Source organism: Terrapene carolina, unplaced genomic scaffold, assembly GCF_002925995.2.
Source record: "Terrapene carolina triunguis isolate 2854851 unplaced genomic scaffold, T_m_triunguis-2.0 Scaffold406, whole genome shotgun sequence".
Taxonomy (NCBI): Eukaryota; Metazoa; Chordata; order Testudines; family Emydidae; genus Terrapene; species Terrapene triunguis.
This window is the reverse complement of record NW_020664757.1, coordinates 941644-958259: the sequence shown is the minus strand read 5'-3', so window position 1 is coordinate 958259 and position 16616 is coordinate 941644. Positions and strand designations below refer to the sequence as shown.

Below are 16616 nucleotides of genomic sequence, written 5' to 3'. Positions count from 1 at the left end.
GAATGTCTTAGCTTTTATAATTAATAAGCTTCAAAACATGCCTGTAAAGTGTGGGTATTTTTACAAATGTAATGAATTGGTAAACTGAGGCACGGAGAAGGGTAGGGCTGCAAATGACTTAATCTGGCATTGTGGGGGCTCTGGACATCTGAAAAATCAGACCCCACGTGTCAGCTCCTCGGTGGGTGTAACTCAGCATAGCTCCACTGAAGTCAATGGCTGGTAATCACGACACAGGAAAAACCCCATAATAGTTAAAATAAGAGAGGCCTCTCTTTTCACCTCAGGCCCTTTGGCACCAGCCACAAAAACTGCAGCCTCTGGGTCACCTTCTCCCCCCATTCTTTGTGTTAAAACTCCTGTCTGTGCCAGTGGGAACTCTGTATGTGGAATGAAGGTAGAATAGAGCACTTTGGCTGGCTTCTGAATCTTGAGGAGCTATCAATGGGGAAAGCAGCTCAACTTGAGTTCCTTGATGAGAGCCACATTTGAGCCTGGAATGTCTGATTCCAAGTGAGTACAATTTCTAAGGTTACTGTGACGCAATGAAATTTAATTTTGCGGAGTATCTGCTGCAGAAAAGCCTCCCCAATGCTCACCCTCTCATTACTGCCTGGGAGATACTTTTCTTTCAAGACTAATTCATTTTTTCAGTCTATACTGTCGTAGCATAACCAGGGTCCCTTAAGAACTTCCTGGTTATCACTAAGATGTGCACCTGGGCTGTGTGGAAATTCCCAGTTACAGCAGGACTAGAACTTGGATTCTCTTGCTCCATGCACAGGGGACTCTGCCACTTGAGCTAAAGGATGTTGTTCTGTTAGCTTTTAGCATGGCTGCTAAAGGAAATCCAACAGGCATGTGGCATAAAAAATATGTGCAAGATCATTGTTAACACTTTGGGTTACAGCACATAAGAGGAGAGGAGAAATTCTTGTCTTGACTTGAATGTAAACGGAAAAGAAACCTCGGTGTGATTTCTATAGTGGGTGTGTTGCATTCAGCAGGGTGGAATGGCTATTAGAATAGGAGGATTTACCATCCATCAAAACACAGTTAGAAAGGGGAAGAAAACCCAGCAGAGGAAATCCAAAAGCAGATTATGAGTAATGGCTTTCTGTTTTCTCTAGCTGGTGTTATTCTTTGATTTGTTGTCGTACTGTAAATGGTTCTTGTATAAAGGGATTTTTAAGATCGATAGCTAGCAATGTTATATGTTGGCATGGAACAACCTACTCCTAGGTCTTCATTTAGTTATGCCACCAGAGATGGGCATTTTGTTAGTAATGTCTGCGTGACTCCAGGTGACTGGAATAAAGGTGTTACTAAGATTGTGTCATGATAGGAAAAGGTCTTAGAAGGGATTTAGAATAGTCTACTGCGCCGGGGAGGTAATATGGGGAGAGACTCAGAATATCCTTGTGTGTTGCTTAAAATGAGTTATCAAGGTCTTGCATTTAAGGCCCAATTCAATGTCCATTGAAGTCAATGAGAGTCCTTCCTTTACTTCAATGTGCATTGGATCAGGTCTACAGAGTTGAAGCCTCAGATACCACAGTGTTGGGTGCAATGATAGAACTTATGCTAGACAGATGGTAAGATGCCCACTCTGCTTTTGAGATTCATCACTCCCTGCTGGTTATTCTTGAAAAATGCACAAACCAGTTATGACTAAACTTGCTTATTACAATTACTTTAACAGCCAGGAACTCTACTGAAGGAGACACTTTTCCGCACAAGGAAGGTCGAGAGAGTCCTCTGGCATTGTGTAGTGACAAGACTCCTAAAGTATCACTAGCTGGGAATTTCTCCTACCACTACCATGGCCTTGCTCTCGTTCCTGAGACGAGGGAAATCAAAGCCACGGGTGCCTTCATGCAGGGGAGCCTTTCAAAAACCCAACAAACTTCTTCATCAGAACTACGAGACCTTGCTGGAGACATGCTTGAAGAATAAATGCCTGTTCAAGGATGAGAACTTCCCAGCTGACCTTCGTTCCATTGGAATGGGATCATTGCTGCAGAAACTGCCACCAAACCTACAGTGGAAGAGGCCACATGTAAGTCATGTTCAGTGAATGGCTCTTATGCGAGGGATTGTTTACGCTGGATAGCCATTAATGTTCCATGTTAGCACGGAACAACCTACTAATAGGTCTTTGAAACAGGGTGGCTTGCCCTTGGGCTGAAGATCCTAGGGCAAGTTAACCCTGGTTACAGAATGAGTCCCATCTGAGGGGAATCAGGCAATCTCCTATAAAGAGGAGAAAGTGGCTACAGTAAGGGGGAAGCTCAGGAGGCTGTAGGGAGACCGCAGAGAGAGCAAGAGCCTCCTGCAGGAAAGATCCTGAGGTCAGGGGAATTGCTTCAGCTCGGGAGGGCTAAGGCGGGAAGGACTTTGACCAGACCAGGGGAGTTTCGGCTGTACCCAGCTGAAGGCTGGAGGGAACACTGTTGTGTCTAGTTTTGAACTTCAAGTTAATAAATCAGCAGAGCTGGTGTGATTTGACTGGAAAAACCCTATGCGGAATTTATTTGGGGACCCAAGAAGGGAAAATGAGGTGAGAGGCTGCCTGCAGGGCTGCTCTTGGGCCACCAGGGGTGTTGTGAGGTGGCCACTCGTCTACAGTCTTCATTTAATTATGCCTTAAAGCAGGGGTGGGCAAACTACGCCTGTGGGACCGTCCTGCCCTAGCCCAGGAGGCTCGCCCCAGGCCCCTCCCCTGCTGTCTCCCCTCCCCCGCAGCCTCAGCTAGCTCGCTCCGCCACCCGTGCAATGCTCTGGGCGGCGGGGCTGTGAGCTCCTGGGGCAGCGCAGCTGCAGAGCCCAGCCTGACCCGGTCTCTGTGCTGTGTGGTGGCAGCGGCGGCGTGGCCCTTCTCCAGCCGGGCGGCGCAGCTGTAGCGCCGCCAGCCCCCGGTGCTCCAGGCAGCACGGTAAGGGGGCAGGGAGCAGGGGGGATTGGATAAAGGGCAGGGAAGTTCAGGGTGGTGGTCAGGGGGCAGGAGTGTGGATGGTGGTCAGGGGGGAAACGGGGGTTGAATGGGGGTGGGGCCCCAGGGGGCAGTCAGGAAGGAGGGGGGTTTGGATGGGGCGGCAGGGGGCAGTCAGGGGCAGGGGAGATTCCTTCTCAACCCATCACGCTGTCCTGTCTGCACGCAAATCCTGCCATTTAATGGAGGGCTCCATTCGTTGGTTAAGTTATGCTCTGGCCATAGGGTTTGGTCTGTTTTTCGGAAGAGCTGAGCTCCCACACCTCCCACTGCAATCAATAGGAGCTGTAGATATATCTTTGAAAATCAGGCCATAAATGGCAGATGTAACAGCCCCATTTTCAAGGATTCATATGTAACTCAGCTATTAACATTCACCTTGGGTTAACACATGTTCTACAGACAGACCTAGAGCAGTTTGTTTTAATTGATTAATAAACTTTGGTTGGTATTTGGGTCTATTTGGATTTGGGTCTACTTTTCCCCTTTAAACAGAGATGCCCTCAAATGTCACTGAGAGATGCGTGCTCATGTATCAAAGGACAAGGTGTTGACCCGTTCTTTTTTCAGACTAGATTTTGTAAGACATTACTCCAAAATACAGACTATGGTTCTCCTTTCTTTTAATAAAGAGCTGATTTATGGTAGAAAAGAATTTCCCCATACTCTCATGCCCCAGAACTACTTGCTAGATTTATTTGACATTTTTGTGGCCCATGACACTATGGAGCATTTGTAATGTTCAGACATCCCTGAGTAAAATATCGTCTTGATTTGATGGGGAGTGACATATGCAGAGAATGTCTGTGCATTGAGAAAAATATACCACAGTCGATCCATCTGTCTAATATAACCTTTCTGCTCATCACCATAGGCGCAGTAATAAAGTAACATAGTGGCAGGATTGAATGGATGGGGCAATGTGGGCCCAGTGCTCTGGAAAAGCCTCCAAATTTTGTATTTCTACCTGTATAATCTGGAAGTACCTCCACAGGTTTGAGGCCTTTTGCTCTGAAATCCCCATGCTGCTGACAGCCGCGGGTTTTTAATTGCATTGCAGACATACTCTGTGACTGTTCGCCTAAGTACAGGCTGAGCAGTTTCATCTGGGGTAAAGGTTAGTATTTAATTACTCTAAGTGTCTTTTGAGTGCTTGGCATTTCTCTGCCACCCCTGATGGGGAAGACGACAGTGTGAAAATTAAATTGAGCAATTTGTGGATCATAATAGTGAAAGAGAAGTTTGGCATTTATTTTATGAATTTGCCCAGAGAGGCATTGGAGAGTAATAATATGTCTTCTTTCTGAACTATTACTCACAGAGTTTTTACTGTCACAGAAAGTTCTTCAGCAGCTATCAGTTAGGTTTTTTTCTTCATTGTCTAGCCCAGTTATTAGTCATAGCTGTTGAAGACATGACAGGAGGTAGCCTCTGTTGGGAACTACATCATTGGAATCTCAGTACTAAGAGTAAAAGAATGAGCAGCATTATAGAATTCCAAGACAAGAAACTATGTTAAAGTTAAGTTTGAATCTAGGTGTTAGTAACTCAAGAGTGAAAAACCTTATAGGGATTGTTTTAATTATCTCCAAATCAGGCATTTCAAACTCAGGAAATTCAAAGTTAAGGCTAAACCTAAAAGAAATCAAAACATGTTAAGGTAATAAATGCATAGTTATGGCACTGAAACAATCTCAACTCTGCGGTGTATTTATACTATGGGAGGAACAAAGGGAGAAAAAATCCCTAAGGTATCTTTAAAAATCAGTTTACTCTGGAACCACAACCAATGTCTCGGTGATAATCATATAGTTATTTTATGGCATCAGGACAGGATCTGATACCTGACCTGCTCAGCCGCAGGAGTAGCCCTGTTAGGAATAGAGCTGGGTAAAATTTTTCAGCCCCATCTCTTTTTTTTGGTGATAAATGCCGATTTGGCAATACTGTTATTTTGCAAATTTGTGTCAGTTTCACCAAATTGTTCATTTCAAACATTATTTCACTGTAATATTTTCAAAATGAAATGTTTTGGTTTTTCGGTTTCGCAGTTTCCACTCATATTGTTAAAAAAAAATCACGAAACATTTACAAATTGTTCAAAGTGAGACCGTTTTGATCAACCCAGAATGATTTTTTTTTCTGACTTTTTGAAATTGCCAGCAAAGCAAAAAATCCCTGATTTGTCCAGGTCTAGTCAGAAAGGAATGAGGTGACTTCCCTACACCCTCTTCTAGACACATGATAGAGACCTCCAGAAGCAATGCGGTTGAATGTCAGAGACACCTTTGACTCCTCAGAAACTCACTCCATTAGTGGTGAAGTGGCTTCAGAAGAAGCCATTCAGTCCTCAAGGTTTTGCAGGACCACTGCAATGATTTGACATTCTCTCTTTCTTTCTTTTTTGGTCTTGTACCTTCCAGGAGCTTCATAAAACTCCAATATTTTATACTGCAAACACAAGAGGGCTTGATCTCTGCCAAGGATTGGTTGGTATGGCTGCTTTCTCTTTTGTGTATATATAGCTATACACAGAGCAATTTGAGCTTAATTTGAACTGTGTAAGACTGCATATAAAGGGTGTTGATTTCAATATCATTCCAGCTCTGCATAAAATGGATTAGGTAATTATGTAATATGCTCAACAAACAAGCTAATGTTCTAGGCTAAGATGTGATCCAAAGAGGTGAGAAGTGTCCCAACTAGTTGAAAGCTCCACTGTATGCCATAAACATGACTTTTATTAATGTTGGTGCTGGAACATGAATGGACCTTGTCTTCATACTTGTCTATAAAGTGCCATGCATCCTACGTAAATGATAACAATAGAAGCTTCATCACTGTGCCTAGTCATTAGAGCATGTAATGTATTTCATATCACATAGACAGCAGAAGGGCCTGTGACTACTGCAATACGTGTATGTGGGCACAAAGCAGGCTTTGTGTCAACCTTGACTTGCATCTGTTATGAAGTGAGACGAGGAAGGGTGGGTAAGTTAGTGAAGGTGTGTGAAGACTTGTCCTCTTCTAAACGGGAGTGTGGTCTAGTGGTTAGAGCAGAACTGCCAAGTTCTATTCTCAACTCCACCACTGACTTACTGGTTGGACAAGTCATATTTGTGCTTCAGTTTACCCAGGTTAAAAGGGTAACATGTTCTTAGGCTTCATTACATTTGTAAAGTGCTTTGAGATCCTCAGACACAAGGTATAATAAACGCAGATCATTACTGTTAGAGCTGGTCAGGAAAGTTTTTGTAGAAAACCCCCAACAGTTTGGGGGTTTTGGCAATTCTGGTTGTTGAAATAGGGGGGAAAACGTTTTTTTTTTAAATGAAAACTTAAATATTTTAACTGAAAACTTTTTTTGTGAAATACCAAATTCATTTGTACTCCATTCCAAATGAAAAGGCTATGAGAGGACAGTTAAAGCACTAAACCTGTTTTGACTTAATAAAACACAAATCTAGCTCATCCCAATTTTTTTGATGTAGTTATAACTTAAAAGCATCCAACACGCTGCCTCCTCCAAAAATATTTGTCAATGACAGCAATAATTCGGTCTTGATTCCACCCCAGTGTAATTGCTCATTCTTTTGGTACAGAAAACTGCTGGTTCCTGGCCGCGTTGGAAGCGCTGACGTTCCACCAAGACATCTTGGCTGTGGTCATGCCGCAAAACCAAAGCTTTGATAGGAAGTACGCTGGCATTTTCCATTTCCGGGTGAGCGTTCGTCCCCCTAACACTGGAGGTCCTCAAAAATTATTCCTTATACTTGACGGGGCCGTGACTAAGATCGTGTTCTCAGATAGTCCATGTGCAATTCCCGTTGCCCTCAGTGAGCGCTGTGAATAGGTAACTCAAGTCAGGAAGTGGGTGTCATCCGAACCCCTCTTTAAATGAAGTGACACACTCAGAGAGTCAAAATAAAGTCACCCCTCTTGGTGAATATAAAAAGCTTATGCTCAATCCTTCTATCCAGGTTTGGCTGCCCCCTATGGTTACCTTACTCCAGCCTAAGTCTTCGCCACTCCTACACCCCCCAGTATGGCTGCCCTCAGGACCCATCTGTTCCAAATCTTTACACACTTGGTCTCTCTTTTAGCCTGAGAGCTACTCCCATCTCTCTTTACCCCACCCATGTATAAAAACTAGCTGCACCTGTGAGGCAGCAGAACCCACTGACCACAATAGAATCATCACCCTCTAACAGGTTACACGTTACTCTGACAGCCTGTTACAGCCCATAGCTAATAGATGGGTCCTTTTCTATTGCTGAAGAGCAGGTTACTTCCCAGTGAAATATTTGCTCGTTCCTGTCCCCTTGCAGTTTTGGCACTTTGGTGAATGGGTTGATGTGGTGGTCGATGACCGACTGCCAGTCAATGAGGCTGGTCAGCTGGTTTTTCTCTCCTCCGTTTGTAAGAATCTCTTCTGGGGAGCCCTTTTGGAGAAGGCGTATGCCAAGTAAGTGAATCGTCGTGCTTTATGCAGATAATCTCTGTCTACAATTTGTTGCCTCCTGCATATGCAGTTATTTCTCTCTAACAAATAGGTATTGCAAAATTTGCAATATCTGGAATATTGTGTGTGGTTCTGATCTCTATACTTTAAAAATTAAAAGCTACCACCATGATAATTAGCCCCAGTTTAGAACCCTTGTATAGGAGCCTAAGAAGCAATGGTCATGGAGACAGAAACACACTCTCACCCTGGGAGAAGGTTCTTCTAGGGTAGGCTTGAAATGGTTGGTGGGGTGGGGAAGTTTACATTGCCACTGCAAACACTGTACTTATTTGTACTTATCTATTCAGGGGATAGCAGCATAGGACCTAATCACATCAGCCACACTATCAGAGGCTCGTTCACCTGCACATCTACCAATGTGATATATGCCATCATGTGCCAGCAATGTCCCTCTGCTATGTACATTGGCCAAACCGGACAGTCTCTACGTAAAAGAATAAATGGACACAAATCAGACGTCAAGAATTATAACATTCAAAAACCAGTTGGAGAACACTTCAACTTCCCTGGCCACTCGATTACAGACCTAAAAGTCGCAATATTACAACAAAAAATCTTCAAAAACAGACTCCAACGAGAGACTGCTGAACTGGAATTAATTTGCAAATTGGACACCATTAAATTAGGCTTGAACAAAGACTGGGAGTGGATGGGCCATTACGCAAAGTAAAACTATTTCCCCATGCTTATTTCCCCCCAGCCCCCTACAGTTCCTTATATCTCCTTGTCAATTGCTGGAAATGGGCCATTTTCATTACCACTACAAACAGTTTTTTTTCTCTCCTGCAGATAAAAGCTCACCTTAACTGATCACTCTCCTTATAGTGTGTATAGTAACACCCATTGTTTCATGTTCTCTGTGTGTGTATATATATATAACTTCCTACTGTATTTTCCACTACATGCATCCAATGAAGTAGGCTGTAGCCCACGAAAGCTTATGCTCAAATAAATTTGTTAGTCTCTAAGGTGCCACAAGTACTCCTGTTCTTTTTGCGGATACAGACTGACCAGCTGCTACTCTGAAACCTGTACTTATTCTGTGACTCATATAGTTCTTTAGGCCAAGATTTGCAAAAATGACTGGTGATTTGGGGTGCCTCCATTTTTTGGCTATCCAAGTTGAGACACCATAGAGGGGCCTCATTTTCAGACAGGGCTGAGCAGCCACCCTCTAAATATCAGGCCCTTTTAAGATGACTCCAGTTGGGCACCCAAAAATTGAAGGACTCACTTTGAACCACTCCACAAAGTCACGTTTGAACACTCCAGTCCCACTCCTCCAGGGCTGTTAATCCAGCTCCATTCATCAACACTAAGAAAGAGACAGCACTGAGAAGAGCAAATTAGATGACACATGACCTTCATAATCTTACAAGGAGACACTGAAGGAGCTTAACGTATTTGGTCTGAAAAACGATCCCAAGAATGGGAGAGAATTCTAAATAAATATTAGAAGGGAGACAATATGAAAGAGGGAAAATTAATTAATTTCACTGGACACTAGCCTTCTGTCAATGAGAGACTAGCTAAATTTGAGAAGATTCCATTTTGCTTTGCTATTTTGAAATAATATGTTAATGGTGAGGAAAATCAGACAGTGGACTAAAGTCTTAAGATGCAGTAGATATTCAGAAGAAACTAGCTAAGATATGATTATGAAAGGAATAGTGTAGGAGATCCTTTCAATACTTCTTAGTGAAGGGGCTTAGACTAGAAATAGAGGAAACCAGAAGTCCCTTCCAAACCTGAAATCAATTATCTATATTCCCCTCCTCCTGAATATTGAGGATTCATATAAAATGAATCATAGATTTCAACCTTCACTTTGGTTTTGCAAGCCCATCCTGGGGTTTGCCCCTCTCTAATATCACTGCATCCCTATTAGCTATGTTTGTACCACAAATTAATAGCCGATAAACTGATATCTCTCTTGCTAGGCTCTATGGCTCCTATGAAGATCTGCAGATTGGACAAGTGTCGGAAGCGCTGGTGGATTTTACAGGCGGAGTTAATATGACAATAAAACTGGCAGAGGCTCCTCCCAATCTATGGGATATACTGACAAGAGCAACCTACAGCAGATCTCTTATGGGTTGCCAGACGCATTTAGGGGTGAGGCCCAGTCTGATGTCAAATGGATGGATAGGCTACCACCAGCACCATCTTTCCTGGGAATATTTCCCTCCACCAAGCTGAGCAGCAGTTTATTATACCGATCTCTCTCTCATTTTTCTATAGCTGCCATCCCTGTGGTATCTAAGATGATGCACATTAGCATGTTTCACATTCTTTATTTAAAAATCACAGATTTCTTTTTAAGTTTTGCATGTTTTTTCTAAACTGCCCTTGGTGTTCCACATTTCTTACAATCAGAGATGGGTCTGGGCTTTGGGGTAGGGAGTGGAGTTGAACTGCAAACCTATGTCTGAGATTTGCAAATGGCCCCTGTCTTTGTAATGGGCTCAGCTAAAACCCCCATTCTAAATGCCCTGCAGACGAGGCGGCATTGGGAGCCCAGATCAGAATTTTGCAGCTGGAGCCAGTCTGTAGTTACACGGGGCCAAATTCTATCTTCATATACACAAGTATAGCTCCCATTGACTCCACTGGGAACCGCATCCTCAGAACTGAGGGCAGCACTGGGTTCAGCTGTTGCTTTATTAATACATTTATTGCAGTTTTTTCTCTTTTTCTTCCCTATATGCAGACAGCAAGGGTCCTAGAGAATGGGCTGGTGGCTGGCCATGCCTACACAGTCACTGGTATCAGAAAGGTAAGGACAACGCTGGTTCTCTAGCTCCAAACTTATCTCTAATGCCAGCAGCATTCCCTGTTGCAGCCTTTGGTCAGACCATGAGCAGGCTGTGTGCTGTGTTGGGGAGCCTCATGTGCCATCCACTCCCTTTTAAGTGATGTCAGGGTGGCTTGAAAATGAGGAGTGCTTCAGACAGGTTTCCTTTCAAAACTGCATTCTTTTTACCAGCAGGAATAAAACATAGGGGACACTGGCTCGACCTCAGTGTAAATCTCAGGCTGTAATTGACTCATGGTCTCTGCTGACGGTATAACCTACAAGAGCATGCTAAGCCGAGCTGTCTAAATTCCCTTTATCTTAAACTGAAAGGGGCTGGCCTATTTGAATTCTGGGCAGGTGGGCCTAAGCCTACCTAGGACACCCATGCAAACAAGTGAGGGGCCACAGAGCCCAGAAGCCATCTGAATGCATGGGACGGAAAATGAAAACCAGGAATAGGCATGTGGGGGCATAGGTTTAAAATGAAGAAACTGGATGGGGACACAAAGCACCGAACCCCAGATGGCGCCCACTGTTCCACTAAGGAGTTCGAAGAGATGGTGGATATTGCCCAGAGGAACTCTGCCCAGATACATGTTGTGAGCAAGTTACGGGAATAGGCCCCACAATCGCAGAGCACCTTCCCCTCAAGCTTCCTCCTCGGTCATGACTGGGACATGGGTGGTTGGACCTAGTGGTTGGAGTAGGAGTCAGGCCTGGTGGTCAGAAGAGGAGTCAGAAGCCAGGAGGCAGGCCGGGTCAGGATGCCAGGATATCAGAGGCCAAGACAGCCCAGAGGGCAGACCAAGAGTCAGGTGTCAGGAAACAGGCAGGGTCAGATTACCAGGAGATCTGAGTCGGGCAATAGGAGCAGGTAGCACAGGGGAGGTAGTCCTCAGCGGGGAAAATCCACTTGCACAGTTGACTTCTTGTTTCTCTGCTTTGTTTAAATAGAAGCAGGGAACCACTCAGGATCTCTGGTGTTCCACCATTCAGATCCCAGGGCTCTGTCAGACTTGAGCTTCGAGTGCCGGTGATTGTTAACAGGTCACTGAGTGGTGGGTTGGAACATACAGGCTCCTAAGAGCCCTGTGGACTGGGGTTTGAGACCCGCAGCACTTGGCATCCTTCTGGACTGATGGCTGGCCATCTTGGCCAGCACCAGGAGAAGACTGCCAAAGAGGCTCTGTGACTTTGTGGGCCACAGGCATGGAGTGCATAAAGGGACAGATGTGTGGAAAAGTGCAGCCATAATCCCAGCAAGAGGTGCTGCAGCCTGATGCACTCTGGGTAGATCTGTGCCAGGGTGTGCCGCAGAAGGGGCAGGCATTAGGGGTGTTTGTGGATTTCACCAGCCATAGGCTCATGCTCACAGCTCCATGAAGGAGCCTCCAGTTAACATCTCTGGTTGGCTGTGGGACCACTGTGGAGCAAAGGCTGGCCCACCGGGGTTGCTCACCTTCACTGAGTGGTAAAATGTCCCACCATTTAGTGTCACAGCAGGATACAAAGGTTAAGGGAAAGGCACCAAAGAAGCCCTGTCCAAGCCTGCAACTGATCAGACAGCCTGGCCTCCAGATCGAATCGGTTCAGTTCATCGGTGGGAGGGATTAGTGGAAGAGATAGGCAGTAGATAGAGCATCAGATCCGAAGCCAACTGGATGGGAATGGAGCATGGGTGGGAAGAGCTCTTGTTGCTGTTACCGGGGCAGAAAAGGCCACCAAACAGATGGCTTGGCAAGCCACTGCCCACCTCAGGTCTCCCAGATCCTGGACCATGAGGCAAACGCTGAGTGAAAGATGATCTCAGTGATCAGCATCCTATTTATTCGTTAGCAGGGGCACAAGCAGGGGGGCAAGTGTCCTCACTCCTCACCCTGCTCATTGGGCTCATCCCTGATCCAAAGGTTCAACCTCTGCTGGTAAAGAAGAGTCAACCTCCCTGGCCCCCATTTATTCCTTGGTGTCTTTGCTGAGATGGGAGCCAGTTCTGGTGGTGGTTCGTGTGATCACTGTTCGGAAATGGACTGAGACTCAGTTCACACAGGCCACCAAACAGCCGTCTGTTATAACAGCGTTAGGTCATTGCTGACATGAGGTGCCTTCAGAACAAGAGGTGAAAAGGCTCAGTCAGAATCCCATTCACAAGGTACCTAGTGCCCGGGGACCACAGCCCTGTCGCGTCTGGGAGGGCTACCAGCAGCAGCACTTGCCTTGAAACATTCTTCCCATGCAGGAGAGCACAAGCGCAGCTGCTGTGCCTAGAACCTGCGCAAAAACACAAGAAGGCGAGTGTGGAAAGAGGAAACTCCTTTCACCCTCTCTCTGCCCCCTAGGTCAGGCACAATGCCCATCCCCTCCATTCCCCCAGTTACAGTCAACTTCAGGAAGTGCTAAAATTAAGCTTCTTGTAGCAACGTTCTAGGCTGCCTTGGATTATTCATCCTACTGATAGAATTAGTCTTCATGGCCCAGTCCTGCCCTCTGCTATGCAGGCACTACTCCACGTTGATTGCTAGGGAGTTACACAGATATTGTAGTGTGAGGATGGTTTTATTGTTAAGACCCTGGACTAGGAGTCTGGAGCTTTGGGCTCTATTCCTGGCTCAGCCACAGGCTTTCTGCGTGACTGTGGGCAAGACACTTAATCACTCTGGGCCTCAGTTCGGAGTTCTGCGTTGAACAGAGTAATTGAAAAGAACAGCGCGAGCACTGTTGTCATCACACGTGTTGACATCAGTAAAAGGAGAGGAGTCACCATGGCATATTATGCAAATATAAACCAGACAAAGACCCCGGTAAACGTAAACTCAGTGTTATTTGTTTTGTGCAGGTGACTTGCAAATATGGACCGGAAAATTTAGTGAGACTGAGAAATCCATGGGGGAAAACTGAATGGAAAGGAGACTGGAGCGATAGGTGAGTGAAACAGGGAAGGGCTAGTGCTGAGGAGACATTTGGGTGGATGAAATGATGCTGCCACCTGCAGGCATAAATTAGTGCTGATGACATCTGCATTAATGGAACAGGTGGGGCTGCTTTTAAATACCCTTTGGTTTCAAGGCAATGAGTTCATGGAAGTATTTTGCTAGATCAACCAGTGCTAATTCAGTTCAACTAACTTCGTTATTTCACACATGCTGCTTCTGAGTATTTAAAAGACAGAACGTTGGTTCTGCTTTTTTATTGTCAAAAGAAACATAATGTAAAGGGGGTTCTTCATAATGCAAAATGATGAACATGGTGGGATCTAGCATCAGACACAGGTGTTTTCTGATTACCAGCGAGGCTGCTCCCAGGACAGCTAGAATAGTAAGGTGATCTGATATCCTATATCAGAACATTCATCCCTTTGTCTGTGGATCATGCAAGATCTTCTATATACTGCAACTTCTGGGATTCTGAGATTAGAGTGGGGCAGGGCCTGAGCTACCTGCTCTTCAGGGAAGTAGGCATCAGACTGGCTCTGAATATGACAAAGTGGGAAGGCACAAGTAGAGATGGCAAGGGAAGTGGTGGAAGGGCTTTTGTGTTTACATGGATGCAGCAGCTGTGTTTACATGGATGCAGCAGCTGGGAACTTCCTTTCCCCCTGCAGAGGGCATAGTAAGTATAGTCGCAGAGGGACGCTGGCTGCTATTCCAGCTCAGAGGCTGGAGTGACAGCTGCAAAAGGACTGTGCTGTAGCTCTGCAACCTACTCTCATTTTAGGTTGGGGCGGATTCCTTCTTTGGCAGCTCCAGTTAGTTCCCTGCACAAATCCTCTTTGCTCAGGTTTTATGAGGGGGTGTTGGGAACATGTCTGGATTTTGCCTCGTATGAAGAGAGAGTAACTTTCCTCTGATCTGCATCTGTCACGTGATAACATGAAAGCTGGCCATGCTGAAGAAAGAATGAAGAGCATACCGTAGGCCTGACTTGTAAATCATTTCCAGCTGCCTCTGGTACTTGATGCAGAATATTCGTCCGATTACGTGTCCTTTGACACAGAACTGACAAACAAAATAGAACCCAAGGTCTATATTTTAAACATTTGGAAGCAGCATGTATAATCTAATGAACTGGCCAGTAGAGCTGGGTGGGAATTTTCCGACATGTTTTTTCTCTGGAAAATGCTGATTAGTTGAAACCAAAACTGTTTTCAGGAGAGGGCCTGTTTTGATGAACTTCCCATTTAAAAAAAAATGAGAAAAAAAGTTTCTAAATTGTTGAAATGTTCCATTTTGATATTTTCAAAATGAAAAAGTTCAATTTTTCAGGTCAAAATGACTTTCTTTAGAAATATAAGTGAATTTATAGTAAAAAATGTATATAATTTTTTTTCCAGATTTTGACATTTCATTCTTTCAAGACAGGAAAAAAATTCACAATCTCAAAAATTCTCATGGAATGGGACAACCCCTAGCTCTGCTGGCCAGTGTGCTATCCAACATTAGTGCTCTCTACAGAAGGAAATCAGAACTGCTCAGCTGTTTTACATAGGACCTCTATGGCTAGCAACTAATGGAGATTTGCCTTTAGCTCAAGCCTATGCGTTAGGTATAGGGGGAATTAGGTTCTATCCCTGCTTCTGCCATGCCATTCTGAGTGTCCACAGTGCAGCGTCTAGTGCGAACGGTGAAGGCTTGGGGCCAGAGATTTGTTACAGCGGGAACTGATCTTATGGCAGATGTCTGTATTGAGCTTCTTGAACTTGAAGATAGATTTGGAGCATTTATTTAATTATTGCTTCAAAATCAGCTGCCTTGTTTCTGTCCCTAGCTCTGAGAACTGGGAGCTGCTCAGCCCGAAGGAGAAGATTTTGCTGCGGAGAAACCAAGACGATGGAGAATTCTGGTAATGGAACTGTGAATATCTGAGCTCCGCTCCTCCTTCACCCAGCGCCAAAGCCATAGCTAATGCTGAAACTGTCTCTCTGCTGCGCTCTAAGATGAGATATGTGCATGATGCTTTATAGCAATTGGATCACTTTTTGTTTTTTAACTAAACAAAAGGAGAAATTACATGGGGCTGCTACATTGCCATCTAGTGGTAAAGGGATGTGAGAAACTGCCTGTATGATACAAGCGCTCTTCTATGTGAAGTCAAGAGCGCTTTCAAGAGTAGAGGAAGAATCTTTGTCCAGTCCCTTCTGACCTTAAAGTCTATTTTTGTCATTATATTTTCAACACAAACCCAGGCAAAGCTTTGGTCAGGCAGATAGTGTTTGTTCAACTGCTTCCCGGTCCCATATATTTTTGCCACTAGGTGGCAATGTTTCAGCCGGTTTCATTATACTTGTTCTTTTGCTTGTATTCTCATAATAATCTCTCTGCTGCTGTCCTTTGTTGGGCCTTTAGTTATGCATTCACCACTGCTGCATGTTGCTGTTGGAGCAAACATTAACTTCTTTACTAGCTAATAATATGTAAGGATTACCATATGTAACACAGAATGGGGCAGTGCTGGGGATAGCCAGCCTCTACTTTTTAACCACACGGATTGGCTGCTGACTAAGCATCTTGTGGCGGTCTTTTCACAGGATGTCTCTGCAAGATTTTAAGTCCCACTTTGTAGATCTGATGATCTGTAAATTAACTCCTGACCTGATGAGCCAGGAAGATGGGAAGAAGTGGATGTATTCTCTGCAGATTGGGAGATGGGTCAAAGGAAGCACGGCAGGCGGCAGGCTGAGGCCCTACAAAGGTGAACGGTACTTGGGTGGCACTTTAGGGGATCCGGATTTAGACTTTTCTGTGTAAATAGTAAAGAAAGGAATTTGTTCAAGCAAAGCAAAGTTTGGCTCAAGACCCAAAGCCTAATGTTACCCTATCATAACCAAAATTCGACACCTTTTAAAAAAGGTTAGAAAGCCTGGCAATGAACAGGCAAGGGAGCCAGCTTATTCTCCATTACCACTGAAATCCGGTTGTTTCCTTAGGATGGTCTTGTGGTTATGGGCCTATTGTGGCACTTAGAAGAAGTGGTTTCAATTCCTGACTCTGTGACTTGGGCAAGCCGCTTAAGATTTGATTTTTTTCAGGGATGCAGAGCATCCACTAGTCCAGTTGAAGTCAATGAAAATCACAGGTGCTCAGCACCACTGGCAATTGGTGCCCCAGTGATTCAGTTCCCACTAAAATGAGGGGAAATAATTCTTCCTTCCTCCCACCCTTTGTCTTGTCTGCTTAGGTTGTGAGATCTTCCATGGCAGGGCCTCTCTCTTACTATATGTTTGTGTATTACCTAGCCCAGTAGGGCTCTGACCTTGGTTGGGGCCTTTGGGGATTATAAATGAGCTGCTTCCCCCACTCAGCCTGAAG

General features: G+C 44.8%; 1 protein-coding gene across 1 annotated transcript in view; it reads left to right on the top strand.

The window, feature by feature from the left end:
- The first annotated feature begins 1822 nt into the window (after positions 1-1822).
- Positions 1823-16616, top strand: part of CAPN14 (calpain 14) — a 28718-nt gene continuing 13924 nt past the window's right edge. The window contains exons 1-9 of the mRNA XM_026658207.1: positions 1823-2059; positions 5416-5485; positions 6595-6713; positions 7321-7457; positions 9458-9632; positions 10228-10293; positions 13148-13233; positions 15076-15150; positions 15836-15999. Of these exons, the coding sequence (XP_026513992.1) occupies positions 1823-2059; positions 5416-5485; positions 6595-6713; positions 7321-7457; positions 9458-9632; positions 10228-10293; positions 13148-13233; positions 15076-15150; positions 15836-15999 (1129 nt within the window). The remainder of the gene's footprint in view (positions 2060-5415; positions 5486-6594; positions 6714-7320; positions 7458-9457; positions 9633-10227; positions 10294-13147; positions 13234-15075; positions 15151-15835; positions 16000-16616) is intronic.